The following is a 16,412-nucleotide window of genomic DNA, read 5'->3' as shown; positions in this document are numbered from 1 at the left end:
TGAATGACTCCTCTTTATTAAATACTTGAATTTTTCTTATTTAAAAAAGTCATAAATTTTTAACTCAAACCTAATACAATATGTTTTTTGTGTCTGTGGGTAAATTTATTAAATTAAGATACATTTGAAGAAATTGGGTCATTGAGGGGTTAATATCTGAGCACTGGTGGTGTTATTTTCCTCTAATCCAGATCCAGCGTGTGCGCAGTATCCGCTCCACAGCTTTTCCCCAGTCCCTGTGCGTATGGCTGGAGTAAAAAGCCCACATAGGGGATCCTTTGTTTAGGAGAGTCTAGGCATGGAAGATAATTTACAAGCCGCTAAGGTCCTCCAGCCATTGGCTGATGAGGCTGTGTCTGCATCTGCAGAAGGCATCCCGTGTGTGTGTGTGTGTGTGTGTGTGTGTGTGTGTGTCTATATGTCTGCGTGTGTGCGCCTCCTCTGCTACCATAGCAGCACTTTACTACAGCGGCTCTCTGTCGCCTCAGTCATGACACCCGGGTCCTTGCCCTGCGCACCGCTACTGTAGCTTGCCTTTTCTTGATCCTGGAGGAAAGCAAAGCAAGATGGCCACCAACACCTTTTAGGGATAAGCTGCCTGAACTCGAAGGGCTTTCTCTAAGGACAGACCAAGGTAAAGGCAACCATGGCTCACCTTGGGCTGCATTGTCTCGTTGCAGATGGATTATCGATGGAGGAGCTCTCCTAGATTTTATCCCTCGTCTGTCTTTAACCAGCCTGGGCTCAGCTAGTCTTTAATTTAAGAGGAAGTCATTATAAATGAGTGAGTAGTTATGTGCAAGTTTTAGACTACAGTCATTTACAGGATGTTGTAGCAAACTCAACAACAAAAGGTCAGTTTCCATGGGAACAGACACCCTTCTTAGTGCTTTAAGAGCCTTTTTACTTCTCATTTTCTTACCCCCCCCCCCCCCCCCCCCATTTCTGCACCTGCTGTTTTCTGACGGCCAGCCATAGAAAGTGGAAAGCTTTCCTGCTTTAGGTTGTATCTGCTCATCACTTGGCAGGTTCTTCTTGCTTGGGCGCAGAGCAAATGATGCTGCTAAACTTATATTGTGGATTATAAATAGGGTCTTTTTGAAACTTGTACCAACCTAAAAGATTCAATGGTAGAGTAAGTTTTCTCCTCAAGTTGCTCATAAAAAAAGACAATTTTCTCCACTTGAAGAGCTGCATTTTTAATGTTCTTTTACTTTAATGTAAAAGAAAATAAAAGCGTCTAACTACGTGACACTGAGCGCAGCGCAGACAGGAAACAGTCGTTCTATGAATGAAGGAAATTCTCACGTGTTCAGAGAAAAACTCTGAACCACTACTTACGCTCTCAGCCAGGAAGGAAGCGTGCTTGCTCGCTGTTTTATTATTAGAAGGCTGTGCGGCTGCACGTCCAACTGCATGATTTTTTTATGCGCCTCATGACACAGGAGGAGCACAGCCGAACAATACAGCTGCCGACGACTCTATCTGCATGTTTACACCTAAGAGCGGGCAGACATACAGATAAACAGTCAGTGCAAACCTCCTTGGAGATATTTGTCTCTCTGGAAAAGTTTCTTTCGAGTCACAACACGTAAATGTTTGGGTTGCTAGACAGCGCTCTAAGTGTGCTGCTTTTTTAATCATTTGCTCACCAATGTCTCATTTCTGTTAATTGATTACTCGTTTTAAATATCCACTTCAATGAAAATTGTGTTTTTAGTGTTTTTTAACATTTGTGCTATTTCTATAAAGAAAATCAAATATTTTTATTCGAATGGTTGTGAAGAAGAAGCAGACGAAGAAATATACCTAGAGAAAGACTGTAGGTGTGATGTAGAACCTACAAACGCCACCCTGATGCATCCGCTCGTAAACAAATAGATCCACGCACGTCCTGGTTTTCCTCGTCTGAGCTGGCATCTGGCTCAAAACTTTGACGGCTGGATAGCTCCAATATTGCTCGCCATGTTTTGTTGCACCAGCAGTGATAGATTGGGGTTTTGAGGGACCTTTAAGCATATAAACAGATGGATGATGGGAAATTGTGGCAGGTTTGCAGTCCCGCCAACAATTCAGAGGTGAATTTCTTAAGAACTACTGCCGCTCTGCAGAAACTATGTCCTTAAAAATGACACAGTTCTTTTATTTTGGCCAAAAATTAAAGGCCCACTGGGGATGCTTTTATAATAGATCAAAAGATGATTGGATTTAATAGTTGTGTTTTCAACACAAAAGCTAACATAATAGTTGTGAAAGTGTAGAAACACTAAAGCAGACGCAACTGACGGGTTTAACAGATTTCAGCCTCAATCTCTCCAGGAACCTTCTGGCTTTAAGAGCATATGACTTATGACTCAAGTCATTTGCACTCGGCATCAGACATTGAGCTTTTATTGAGCCTAATACAACATAATTAAAGACAGAGTATTTTAGTATAATGTCAGCGTTAGATCTCAGATGCATAGGTTTATGCATCTACATGTATGCAGACATGCGTGTCTGCTGCAGTATTGGGTCGCAGCCAGCGCTGCTTTGTCATTGAACGCAGTGCATTGTGACCCACTGTCTTTCTGCCCCGTCTGTCTTTCTGCATTTCATTATCTTCACCCTTTTTTCTTAGCCCTGCTGTTGCTCATTTGGACATAGCAAAGGCAGCAAGTAACAAGAGTTTTTTCAGTCCTGGGGTTTTGCCAGTGCCTCACCCTGTAGTCAGCAGACTCAGCAGACGTTGGGTCTTTGTTGCAGCTTCAAGTTTCCAGTGAGGAGACATTTGGAGGAGAAAGTTGTTTAAGATTTAAAATCACTCCCACCATTTTCATCCTGTCTGGTACCGGCATGTTTTTTAATCTAGAACATGTTTATGGTCACTGTAACTCTGCGAGTTTTAATAACAATTCCTGATTTAAGGCAGGATTTGTAGTTCGGCCCAACATCGTCTTGATTTTCCAGCATGCCAGAGAAATCTATGAATTCAACTTCCATTAGCTTCAGTTTTAGTAAGTTCTCTTAATTGTTTTTCTTCAAAAAAAAGTTTCCTTTACTCTCTGTTTCTTCAGCAAATGACCAATCAAACTGTGACTGGAGCCTGTATTAGGGTTTGAATATAGGAACTGATTTCAAATCACAAAACAATCAGAAGGTATTTAAGTTTTCTAGTGTGGGTTGTCATTGCCTTATTTTAATTTCCACTTTTAAACGCCTTGCATATAGGCTTGGGGGACTGCGTCATGTCTTTTGTAGCATGTTCAACCTCACTGTTTGTCATTCATGTCTCAGCTTAACAGCTGTCACATGTGCGTCGTCACAAGGCTTGATTCTTCCTCCACATGCTTCAGCCAGACTCACTGATGTCAGTTTACACTAGAGGACTTTTAAAACTGGATATTAGATTATTACTACACACATGGTTTAGGATCCGATCCTTGGCCTCTATGTAAATATTCTTTCTTTTGGCATATAACAGAGTGCTTTTTCTATTTTAGGTTGAACAACAGTGATGGGTAGGGTGCACTCTGAGTTCATATCTGTTTGAAACAGAGGGGGAAAAGGATGATCAGAACACATGCAAGTGATCAACTCAAGTGTTTTCTGTTTGGTCTGTTAGTTCCCAGGCATCTGGTTTATATCGAAAATGCTTTTGCTGTTAGGATGAGAGGTTTTGAAACAGAGGATCTCTTTTCCTCAGAGCAAAGGTTCATCTATAAGAGGAGAATGGACGAAGCTGCTCAGAGGAGCTGCAAGCCAATTTCTAGATGAACATTTTAGGTCCAGTGTAACACCTGATTATCTTTTTGAGATAGTGTAAAAGTGTTCTTAGTGGTATTTGAACTACAATTGTCCTGTTTTAACCAAAATTTATTAAAAGTAGTTTATTAATAGTTTGTTCAGAGTGGCAATAGTTGTAGAAAATCACCTCTGAGTTGTGGCTGGGACTGTTGGTGCAGAGCAAATCCACCCTCCCCGTTTCTGAGAGCTCAAAGCTCTTTTTCCACGTCACAAATACTGTCTTTTTTTAATCGCAACAATTTAAATAAAGAAATGCAATTTTGAGCTTAATTTTCTTAATATACGTCCTCCGTCATTAGAAAAATACCACACGAATATGCTGAAAACATGGTGGGTCTTTAAATTGAAGAGCAGAAATCCTCTAACATGACCCAGAGAAATGAGAATCTACACGTGTTTGGAAGAAGGGATTCCAGAAGCCTTAGTATCATGAACGAATGGGTATGAATGAAATGCACATGAAAGACAAGTGAACAGAAACAGTCTGCCGCTAGCTCCGCTGTTATTCATTTGTGCACCACATCGTTGTGAAGTAGCTGCTTGAGTTGCTCAGTCACATTAACACACATTTAGCTGTAAATACCTCTGACATCTTTGTTGGCTTTCAGCTCTCCAAACGAGAACATTAATCTTTATCAGAGACTCTTCTGTGGAATAATATTATTCCTCTCTGTTTAGGGAAAGAGTTTCTCCAAAAGAGTTGAATATTTGGATCCCACAATGTTTTCCGTTGTCTCCATAGAGGCTGTGATACATGCTGATGCACGCTGGCAGGCCTTCTGTTGTGCCGTGTGGCTTGAATGTTTAGTCAATTGATTCACTGTTTACTACCGGATCTGGTTGAGTCACCTCTCCCTTCTCGTTTCCCTCTGCTTCTGCATCTCAGGTGATTCCAGAAAGTGGGTCGGTAAATGGCAAAAGCAAGGCACAGATGGAGGACACCCACATGGCAGCAGAGGAGGATGAGGGGGAGGAAGGTCACATACCTCATACGCAAACCACCCTCGTCTCTCAGTCCCTCGTCCACAACCTTGCCTTGGACCTAGGTGGACGAGCAGCACTTATTAAAAGTGAGGCCGGCCTGGAGCGGACCAGCTTTGCACTTCATCGATGTTTAAGCTCTTTCTCAAATGTTCCGAATGGTTCTGTAGAGAACCCTTTAAGAGCCAATGGTGCTAATCTAACCAGAGGGCCTGACCTGAAATCTACCTGTAAAAGGACTTTAGAGCCTGAAAGATCTACAATAACTAAAAGAACTTCTGAAAATGGACCCAAGACTCCTGCAGATGACATGTTAGCTCCACTAAAGAGGATCAAACAGGAGGAGCCATGGGCGTGGATCACCGAGCAGAGCGCCCCAGTGCTGAGAGATGACGACCACGTTTGCGAAGACCCTTTATCTACTCTGGCGGCTGTAGTCTGTTTGTCAGTTACAGAGAGGAGAGGTCTGGAGGAAAAGCTTTTCAGCAGACGATCTTCCATTCTTCGTTCCATCAAAACAGAACCCCCAGATTTGCACTTTGTCAAAAAAGAGGAAAACTACTTAAACGATGACTGGTGTCCGAAAAGCACTCCTTTAAACACGAAGAGGACTCCCCATACCATAAAATGTGAACCCTCTCCAAGTGTGCTGTTACCAAGCGTACAGTATTTGGCAGAAAGAAGAAATCTTAGTTTTGATCAAGCCGTTGCTATAGAGGCCTTAACTCAGCTGGCAGCTATTCCTCAAAGCGCCCAAGGTGCCATCAAACCAGAAAATAATCATGAACATCACATGTCTACTGCTTCCACGTGTTCAAATTCCAAAACAAATACCGCCCTGCAGGAAGCTAAACCAATGTCAGCTATTTGCTACAACAAAGTCTCGGTTATCAGCTCACCCCTTCACCAGATGTCGGTCATACGCCCTCCTGTGGCCAGGCAAGGAAATGTTATCCAGTGCTCCCGGGGGTTGAACCCCGACACAAAGGTTCTGGTGCCGGACCGTTTAGAGAAAATCTCCAGAGATAGAACAGCTTTCAGATTGGGAGAAAGAGGGAACGCTTCCCATTCCATCAGGTTAGACTCCAGTCAGATGAAGTTCAGTTCGGCTCACGATCAGTTAAGTCAGGTGGACGGTGCCAGGAGTCAAAGCAAAGTTGTGAGGAACAGTGATGAGGAGGAAGTGGCGGCTCAACTAGCTGATCTCGCTTTCATCATCCAGTCACGCCACAATCAACAATCAGAGAATAACCCTCCAAAGGGAACGCCAGTGTCTGCTATTAAATACAACAACAACCATAAGCTCCAGCTCCAGTCTCTCAGTCAGAAAAACCCTCTCGCAAGAAAACAAAAATCCACGCCCTCCAAGCCCAGAAAGAGGAAAAGTGATGGATTACAGGAACCACACAACCGAAGGACTCCCCTCTCAAAGCGCATGCCAAATGGAGAGATACCCCACAGGGGGAAAGGTCACAAGAGCCTCCAGCAAGGGAAATCAGGCCCTCACCTCAAGAATAACTTGTTTCTGCCTCAGGCTCAAATTGATCTGAAGAAATACTTAGCGGCAGCTCAGGAGGAAAGGAGTAATGTTCATGGTGCAAGTCTCTTTGGGCAGCAAACTCTGAACTTAAGCACTCTAACAAAGAGCAATCACGACAGTGGTCAAGAAAACCATCCATGGTCCTTCTCTAATGGTCCACTTCACAAACACAACACATGCAATGGTTATGCTGCAGGACCAGACGATGTCTCATCTCAGGTAGGAAAGCCCTGTGGTGGGCTGCAAAACACCAGCATAGAAAAAACGGCTTTTCCAAGCCACTCAACGGGACACCATAGCTGGGCTAATGGATTCTCACGGACTCCTCAGTCTCCTCCTCCAAGCCAACAAAGCTATTACAAGCTGGAGAGGTCAGGACCTGTAGCTGTCCTGTCCACGGCAACTGATGGGGTTCAGGACCACTCTGCAGAGTCCACTCCAACCAAGAACAACATCAACAACTTTCTAGAGTCTCCAATGAGTTATCTGGATACCCCTACCAAGAACCTGATCAACACTCCTTCCAAAAAACTCGCTGATCTTCCATCCTGTCAGTGTGTGGGTGAGTAGCCTTTGCCTGAAGTTTTTTGAATAAAACAAGTCATTATTGGGTAAGATTGCATATGAAGAAACTAAACTGTTTTGGCATCAGACTGATTTTCTTTAGTCTCCCTCTCGAACTCTGCAAGGATTTACATGCAGAGACACAACCAAAAGAGGGCTCCAACATTTGTCATGTTTTAAGGGAACTCTTTAAAGACCCACTCCAATGATCATCGTTTGTGTATTGGTGTATTTAACGTGTTCTTGTGGCATTTTTCCGAAGATGGAGGACACGTATGGAGAAAATTCAACTCAAAACTGGGTATTTATTTTATTCAAATCATTGTGAATCAGAAGCAGATGCCGTTGGAAAAAGATTGTATTTGTGATGTAGAAAAAATGCTGCAAGCTCCCGGGTCCGCTCCATTCTGATGCATCCACTTGCAGACAAATAAATCTATGTATATATTTGTTTTCCTCATCTGAGCTGGCATCTGGCGTAAAACTGCACTGCGCCTGTTAGCGCCGCGGATGTTAGGTTGGGGGTGTGAGGGCCCATAAGCTAGCAGGAGACCTTGTAAACAGAGAGGTCTCAGTAACAAGAAAGGCGAAGGGAGGGTGGTCTTACTACACGCCAGTAATTCACTACTAAGTGGCGAATTACTATGAACTACTGCCGCTCTCCAGAAACTATGTCCAAGAAAACAACACCAGTTTTTAATTTTGCCTTAAAACAGCATAATTAAAAGACGACGGGAATAATTTTAGAATAGATCAAAAGATGATTGGAGTGGGTCTTTAGTATGTAAAGGCGCGTAATGGAATTTAAAATGTGGGCCTCCATCACCTGCATTAACTGCATATACAGTATCTTGTGTAACCCCAAACCAGCCGCTACATCTAACCACTAATTTAGTAGAACAACCCCAACAAACATCAAAGTTGCTTCGTTTTCCATCTGATTGTTTGCGGATTGTTTGCTTTCCACAGACCAAATCATTGAAAAGGAGGAGGGCCCTTATTACACTCATCTTGGGGCAGGACCCAGTGTTGCTGCAGTGAGAGAAATGATGGAGAACAGGTTAGAATGGTGCTGTGTATCGCCTGGATGTGTGGGTGCTTTGACAGCAAAACATGCTAAGATCTTCACAGACATCTGTAACCACACACTGGGGGGATTAGGGTGGGGTTATAGCCACTCTAGTTAAAAGGAGGCCTTGGTGAAGTCACTGAGGACACACCTATTGTCTCATTTATCACATGTACATACAAGACACACAGGCTGCAGGCTGTAACAAGAAACCATGGCCTCTGAGGGCATTGAACCAAGCATTTCTTAAATTAATTTCTACCATCGTCCGTCTGACAGCAGGTTTTAATACCACTATCTAAACGTTGGAATGATAAAATATTTTTATATATTTTGAAACGTGTGTTAATATTTGTATGACAAATTGACAGCTGGAAATTTAGCAAAAAACAATACCCATAACCATGGTTAAGTATCCACTCCTGCAAGCAGTTCTTTAGACAAAATGCATTACTGTGACTACATTTACATTGACCTCTTAACTAATATCTGCAGCAAAATCTCTCAATTCAGCCAAGAAAATGGCCACATATTGCATCCTATTTACATTTTATTTTAGTTGCAATTAACTAAGAGTCATTTAAAAAGGACAGGTTTTGCTTTAAAGCTTGCTAGCCTAATGCCTAATATCTAAACAACTGAACCAATGATCTAAGACTAGGGCCCAGTATTTCAATCATAATCCTGTAGGATTAAACTTCCAGGATCCTGATCTGAAATTGACTTTTCACTGAATATGATCATAAGAATTTATATTAAGATGTGGTGATCCAATCCTGTCTTAAATCTGGATTAAATTCCTCTTTTGGGTGTTTCAAAATTTTGGATTGAATCATGGATCAGTTTGATCCTGAAATTGAGGATTATTCTGAATTCTGGCCGCGCCCACCTCTCAATAAAAATAAATATGTGAATTTAGCAAATTCTTACTAAAACCTTAATTCTTTTCTATTTTAAAATGTTCTATAGACATACACTGAAAAACAGAAAAAATATTGTCTTTTTGAGATCCTCAAACAGAAATGAATTTTTCAGCTGAGTTTATATTTGGTAGGTAAGTCAAAAGAGAGAATCAGATTTTTGCTGTGCTTCCAGACGTATTCTCTATGGTGTTGAATGCAGTGTTAAGAGGTAGACACATTCTTTTCAATTAAACAGATGAACAAACTTATGGATATGAGGAACTTTAGGACCAAATATAGATGGGCAGATAACAGTCAGTTATTGATAACGTGAGTTTTCCTAACTAAAATGATGAAAAAGGAGTGGTTCAAAAAAGCTGATCTGAAATGTGGACATTAACATTAATAAAGCCATTTGATGTCTGTGCCTACACATGTGAATACATGTAATTCCTCAAATAGGAAACAAAATGACTTAGTTGAGCTAAAATTGAACATTTTAGTCTGATTGAAATCAGTCAAAAACTATCTTAGATCACAAAAGATCAGAGAGACGAATAGCTTCTGTATTGATAAGGTTGGACCCAAAAACTGTCTAAGCTCGCAGGCTTTGACCTATTCCTAAATGGAGACCTAAAGCTTTAAAAAAACTGCCCAAAAGTGATGCATCCCATTTGGAAAAAGAAAAGCAATGACCCCATTCAGCTGAGTAAAGCGCTGAGATACAAGGTAAATGTAGTCCAGTTGGGAATGTATTCAGTTTTTCTTATTTAAACTACAAAGTTGAGCTATACTGAGCATTGTGGAACAAATAAAGATCATCTGACGCTGTTTTTGTGCTTGTTTAGCTTAACTAGTCAAAGAGAATCTGTGGTTTGTTTGATGTATCCCCATCAGTGATGTAATCCTGTCAATGACTTTGTTGTGCAGGTATGGTGCCAAAGGAAATGCAATAAGGGTTGAAGTGGTTGTTTACACGGGGAAAGAAGGCAGGAGCTCCCAGGGTTGTCCGATAGCTAAATGGGTATGTCGTTAAACTCTCTTTAACTTTTTTACTTTCTTGCAATCCAAGCCCACCTTTTCTCCAGTCCCCGTTTGAAGCTATGCAGACAGTTTAAATCAAGAGCATGTGAAATCCATCTGCACTTTGTGGTATTGTTTTCACAGAAATGCTTGTGTTTGCTGTGTGTGGTTTCAGTGCTGTTGTCCGTCTGTCATTTGTCTGTGATGACCTACTTGTTTTCTATGTAAATGTACACAAAACCATCTGGCAGGTGATCAGGCGTGGCAGTGAAGAGGAGAAGCTGCTGTGTTTGGTCCGCCAGAGGCCGGGCCACTCCTGTGACAGCGCTGTGTTGGTCATCCTCATTTTGGCCTGGGAGGGAATCCCTCGGCCAGTGGCGGACCACCTTTACCGGGAGCTTACAGACACCCTCTTTAAATACGGCTCCCCGACCAGCCGTCGCTGTGCCCTCAATGAAGAGTGAGTACTTGTCGCTATGTCTTCCAATTTTCTACTTCAACCCAGATAGACAATATTGTTTTTCATCTGCAGTCGCACGTGTGCCTGTCAAGGGTTGGACCCGGACACTTGCGGAGCCTCCTTTTCCTTCGGCTGCTCCTGGAGTATGTATTTCAATGGCTGTAAATTTGCTCGCAGCAAAGTGCCCCGCAAGTTTCGCCTTCATGGAGACTTTCCAGAGCAGGTGGGGGATCGTTTGGGTGTGGATTTACTGTCTTTATTTAATGACTTCACTTCTTATACTGAAGATATTAAATCCTGTTTAGGTAATCATCAGATTGCTCTTCACGCTAACTGACTGAAACGAAAATAAGAAAAACCTTTTAATGTTGGCCCTCTAGTGGTGTATGCTGAAAATTACCATGCAGTTTTTGCACTCAAGTCCCGAAATGATCTTTTTAGGAAGAAAAGATAGAGAACAATCTGCAGAATCTCGCCTCAGACCTTGCACCACTCTACAAAAAACTGGCGCCACAGGCTTTCCAGAACCAGGTATGACATCACATCTTTGCAAAAAAGAAGATTTCTCTTTTTCAGATTTTGTTTTCTGAACTCTTGTTCCTTACAACAGTGGTCCCAAATCCCCTGGACCGTGGACCAATACCGGTCTGTGGGATCATTGGTACCAGGTCACAGATAAAAAAACCATGACCTACATTTTTTTATTTTATCTATAATTTGACTCCGAAGGAAGTTTTATTTTGAAAAACTACTGGATCCTCAGACGCATGTCAAATTGCTCGGTTTTGCGTTGAAAATACATAAAGCGCCAATTTAGTCAACTGCTAAATTGGCTATAAAAGAAACGTGTTCGTAAAGTTTCTTTTCACAGAGAAGAGCCACTGAGAAAACAATAACAGAGCCTTCAATTTCAAAATAAAATAAAAAACAGGAGTCTTTACTTCAAATATGGATTTATTGCGACAGTCATTCACACAGACCATAATAATAAAGCATAAAATTCAGTTTCTGGCTATCTGTTACGAGGATGTTGCTAATAAAGTTGCCCAAACGGTGGATTCACGTTTATGATTATATTTAGAAAATACCTGTTTTAGTGACCGTTTTTCTCTTTGTATTTATCCGCCGCACCTTTAAAGTCAGAAGCTGAAGTTTACTTGCGATTTTATTTATTTATTATTTTTAGGTTCCAGTTTGACTCTTATAGGTTAAGGGCAAATCTTGATCCCATTTCAATGGTTCCTACAAAAAATATCTGTATCGTAAAACCATTTTTTTTACCTTATTAAAAGCAAAACAAAACCCCCTTTTTGTTGCTTTTCTTCTCTCAGGTAGAGCATGAGGTGGCAGGGAGTGACTGCCGGCTGGGCAGAGAGGAGGGTCGTCCTTTTTCTGGAGTCACAGCGTGTGTGGATTTTTGTGCTCATGCTCACAAGGACACTAGCAACATGAACAATGGCAGCACTGTGGTAAGCAAGCCACCAGTCTCTGAGATTTCAGAGGAAAAATGACTTATTGCCAAAGGAGTGCAGTAGTTTCCATTTGGATTATTGGAACCTGACTACATGTGATGGAATTTTTTCCGTTTTCTTCTTTTGTTTATGTCCAAGATAAAGTAAATGCTGCCGCCAAACATTTGCTAAACAGAGCAGAGGTTTTTCTTGTACAATTGTGTCACTTTATTTGCTTCATAAAATGGTTAACTTTTAGATATCAGTTTTCTGAAATGCACAGAAAGAAAATGTTTTTAAAATAATAATAATAAAATAATCTTCATTTTGCAAATCATAAGCACCATGCAAACGGTGGAACTGTTTTTTTTTCTGAAGTTTAAAAGCAAAAAATGTTGTGCAGACTATCAATTTTTTTCTTTGTCATTTCCTTTCGCAAAGCGAGACGAACAGTTTTTCCTCATGATTTGAGCTGCTCAAAACACGAAAAGCACTATTGTATAAATAAAGTTTAATTTGATTTGATTACCAAAATTGAAACAAGATTTTTTTCAGTTTTTAGGACAGTTACATATTTTTATAAAATATTTCCTTTTGTGGTGCTTTTTGGTAAAAACCTTTTCATACATTTTGTGCGTATTTATTTTTCTGAAACTACCTGAAGTTTGAAGGGAAGCAGTTTCAAACAGTTTTGGGCTAAATCAGCAGGAATTTCCCTTTCTCTTCCACAGTCTAACCTCTCATTTTAGCTTTAACTAGTGTACATCTGTGGAAATGATCAAAGGATTTAAGGAATGAGACAGGAGGAATGAGAAAGCCAGGGTTTAGTCACTGTAGTCTCTTTGTTTTGTGTTTGTCAAAGTCCTGGCAGTAACACACTGCAAAAGCTGAATCTTAAGAAAGAAAAAAACAAAAATGTCTTATTTTCTGTCTTGCAAGAGAAATAATTTAAATTTTTCAACAGCACAACAATCTCAGTTTAAGAAAAAAATTTTGTTAAGACCATTGAGAGATTTTTTGCTTATTTAAAGATGTTTTTTAGTTTGAAAAATTTTTGACTTATTTCTAGGAGGCTTGTTGTTGCTGTGCACCAGCTGAAGCCCCTTTCAGCTTGAGCTGTAGAGCAGTAATTCACATTTCGATGCAGTTTTCAAGCTTCTGGAGGAGAGGTTAAAAACATCATACCTTTTGTGGTGTCGTGTTCTTTTCCAGGTTTGCACTCTAACAAAGGAAGATAATCGCGCTGTGCGGAATATTCCAGAGGATGAGCAGCTCCATGTGCTGCCGCTTTATAAGGTCTCTGATACGGATGAGTTTGGAATGGTTGAGGGCCAGTGGGCCAAAATCCAAAGTGGTGCTCTGCAGATTCTGTCTGCTTTTCCTCGCGAGGTGAGCGCAGAGAACAGCTACTTTTTGTTGTTCTTTAGATGAAGAAGGCCTTTTAACACCTTCAATGTTCAAAATGTTGTGGTGCTTCAGGTGCGTCTGCTGGCTGAGCCTGTGAAATCAGCTCGGAAGATCAGACAAGAGGCTCGTCTGAAGGCTCAAGCGGAGAAGATGGAGAAGAAGCTCGGGCTGAGCTCTCCCAGTCCAGCCAAAGTGAAAACTGAGATCGCCAGCAAAGGTACTGACTGAATCTCTTTTTGTCTTTCCTTCTTGTTTTAATGGGTTTATGTTAATAATGTTTTTTTGTTTTGTTTTTGTAACCATGCCATCTTTTGCAAAAACAAGACTACTACAGTGCTTACAGACCACCACCCAGACCTTCTACTGCTGAAAAGTCAACCCCAGAGAGAAGTCAAACCAGCGCTTACAGCCAAGGCACCAGCAGCTGCTCCACCTCAGGGGTTCCTCCACAAAGGGGAGTCATCTCATCCAACCACCACGGCCTGCCTGACCTCCAGTTTGGGCAGAATGGTTCAGTTCTCAACTGTAGAATAGCGGGTGACCCAATCGACGGTCATTGTCCTGCACCTGGTGAGCTGGGTACACCAGTAGAGCATATGATTCCCACCCAGAACGACTATCTTTTTAAAACTGAGCCCAACAAGGTGCACTGCTCTCCTCTCGACAGACTCCCCCCCAGTGGTCCCCCTCCTTCCTCCTTCTCCCCCAGACCTACCTCTGAGGGTCTCTTCAGCCGACTCAATGGACTTCATGGGGCAGTAGGGGAAGTCCGAGGTCATGGTTTCCCTCCAGGTTTACCTCCCCCACAACCAACTCCCCCAACTGAAGCAGAGCTTTTGAAGCAAGAGGAAGTGTGGTCAGACAGTGAGCACAATTTCTTGGACAGTGATATAGGCGGGGTCGCTGTGGCACCATCACACGGCTCCATCCTGATTGAATGTGCACGGCGAGAACTCCACGCCACCACTCCCATCCTCAGGCCGAACCGCAGCCACCCCACCCGGATCTCCCTGGTCTTTTACCAGCACAAGTCCCTCAATGAGCCAGGCCACGGGATGGCTATGTGGGACGCAAAAATGGCCAAACGAGAGCGGGATCGGGAGGAAGAAGCTGAAAGATCAAGAATAGAGGCCGGCCTGGGCAAAGACGGGAAGGACGGCAAGGAAAGGAGAGAAGAGGACGCAGGTGAGGCGACGAGGAGGATCATGAATGTCCCGACCCGTCAGGCTTGGACTCTTCCAAGGGATGGCGTCATCACTGTGTCTCCTTATGCTCTCACTCAAGTGACGGGCCCTTACAACCGCTGGACCTAATCAGCAAGTTTGAAATCCTCACAGAGCTCCCACACCGTGTGCTTCTGCCTTACCTCACTTAACTTTAAACCGCTACTTTCATTTTTATGTGCTTTTCTAAAACCTGTTGACTTTGTCCTTCTGAGGACTAAAGCTTGTTTGCTTTTAACTGTGACTTTCGGTGTTGGTTTCATTGTAAACAGATGGTGCTTTGAAAAGTTTAAAGATGTTTTTAAACTGGTTTTATACACTTAAGAACAAAAAAAAAAAGATGTGATTATTTATTCTAATCATAAAAATTTCTATTTAATTTCTGGTATAAGCCTGTTTACTGCAAGATTTTTATGGTAATCTGTACAGTGAGAGTTTACTTTTTATTTCAGCCGATAGTTCTCCTATCACGAAACATTTGGCTTTTACTTTGGTGCCATTCTCACTGTCATCTCTAATTGCATTAAGTTGTCAAATATTCGGCATGTATTTACTACAAATTGTGACATGTAGCATTGTGCTTTTCCTTTTGCTGTTCCTGACTTGGTGATTTATGGGCGATATGTGCTACCTTGGTTTGTTGTGCAACATCTGGATCATGTTTCTTGTTATTCACAGATTTTTACAGCATATTAAGAAGCACTTTTTACAATTTTTTATGAACTTGAAAAAGTAGTCCGCAAACCGGAACTATGTAAACCTCTTTTTAAGTAACGTTTGGCGTATCTGTTCTTTTTACAGTATTCCTGGATTTGTTTAAACATCATAATCATGATAGCTTAATCTTTACATGCTGCAACAAAAAAGAGCTCAACACTTCCGCACTTAACTGATTAAGCTCCTGGAATTTGAGTTTTTCATGGTGAACAATAGAAAATCAGATACTTACTGTAAATTTCACTTGGTGCTACAGAAGCCTTTTTTTTTTTTTTACAGAAACCGCGCTGTATCTGATAAATGTCGGCCTTTTGTGCCCAAACTATGGAAACGAACACCAATCGAACTCTTCCCTGTGTTGCCTCATGGCTGTTTTATGTTGCTGAATCACTCAGACTTCACTGAAAAGATAACCGACCGACAATGAATTTGAGTGCACAGATCACATGAGGACTTTGTTCACAGATACAGGGTTACAGGGTTTGAACGGGGGTTTCTGCAGACCCTCTAAATGAATCAGGAATCTAAATAAGTGAAGCTCTTCAATTTAAGGACAAACGTTAGCACAAACCTTCACTGGCACTCATATTAACACTGATGGCAGACCAGTTTCTGTACAACTTTGACACACTTATTTGGTGCTAATAGGAGAATGTGTAAAGGTACAGAAGTTGACCTTTTTCATATATTTAATCACTCTGGTGGCTTGGTGCTTTTCTTTGAAATCCCTCTTTAATTGAGTTTATTATTTCTTTGGATCTTGACACCAGACTGGGATGTAAAGGCCAGGATGCTTGTTAAGTGCCAGACTTAAACCACATCTTTGTGGCACTGATCCTGAGTTCAAGTGTCTTCCACACATAACCCAGTCTTTTTTAGTAATGAAAAATAAAAATAAAATCCTACATTCAAAAGAAAGGAATGTATCAAATCAGTTGATTTGCAAAGACATGTTAATGAGCAGCACATCGTCAAACTGAAGTAGTGCGTGTTTCTTTCCTATAGTTGTGGGGGACTTTGTGAATGGAACATTTTTAGAAGGAGTAAACATCGAGCACCAGCATTCAGAAATGTAAATATGTATGTGAACCACATTGTTTTTACTGTATTGTTAATGGTGTTTAGACGATGGGTGGTCTCTGTTTTTTTTTTTTTTTTTTTTAACTCAATTACTGTATGTTGCTGAAAGTATTTCCAGTTTAGACTTGAGAAGAGACACATTTTAGCATTCCTTTTACGGATGGCTGATCTCTTTCGGGATTGTTAAATAAAGTCATATTTATATTTTG

At 41.4% G+C, this 16,412-nt stretch overlaps 1 protein-coding gene across 3 annotated transcripts in view; it reads left to right on the top strand.

Moving 5' to 3' along the window:
• Positions 1-16,412, top strand: part of tet1 (tet methylcytosine dioxygenase 1) — a 31,840-nt gene extending 15,428 nt beyond the window's left edge. For 2 of the 3 annotated variants that reach the window (XM_023963148.2, XM_011493198.4), the window contains 10 exons: positions 4,673-6,869; positions 7,841-7,931; positions 9,773-9,866; positions 10,117-10,325; positions 10,398-10,548; positions 10,767-10,856; positions 11,657-11,794; positions 12,989-13,165; positions 13,256-13,400; positions 13,508-16,412. In XM_023963148.2, the coding sequence (XP_023818916.1) occupies positions 4,673-6,869; positions 7,841-7,931; positions 9,773-9,866; positions 10,117-10,325; positions 10,398-10,548; positions 10,767-10,856; positions 11,657-11,794; positions 12,989-13,165; positions 13,256-13,400; positions 13,508-14,496 (4,281 nt within the window). In that variant the 3' untranslated portion in view covers positions 14,497-16,412. Of the gene's footprint in view, positions 1-286; positions 635-4,672; positions 6,870-7,840; positions 7,932-9,772; positions 9,867-10,116; positions 10,326-10,397; positions 10,549-10,766; positions 10,857-11,656; positions 11,795-12,988; positions 13,166-13,255; positions 13,401-13,507 lie in introns of those variants that run through there. The other variant, XM_011493199.4, reaches the window with a different exon arrangement.

The sequence above is a fragment of the Oryzias latipes genome, chromosome 15 (assembly GCF_053564925.1).
Source record: "Oryzias latipes strain Hd-rR chromosome 15, Olatipes_Hd-rR_3.1".
In the NCBI taxonomy this organism is placed as follows: domain Eukaryota; kingdom Metazoa; phylum Chordata; class Actinopteri; order Beloniformes; family Adrianichthyidae; genus Oryzias; species Oryzias latipes.
The sequence above is the reverse complement of the archived record's forward strand: the minus strand, read 5'-3'. Positions and strand labels throughout refer to the sequence as shown.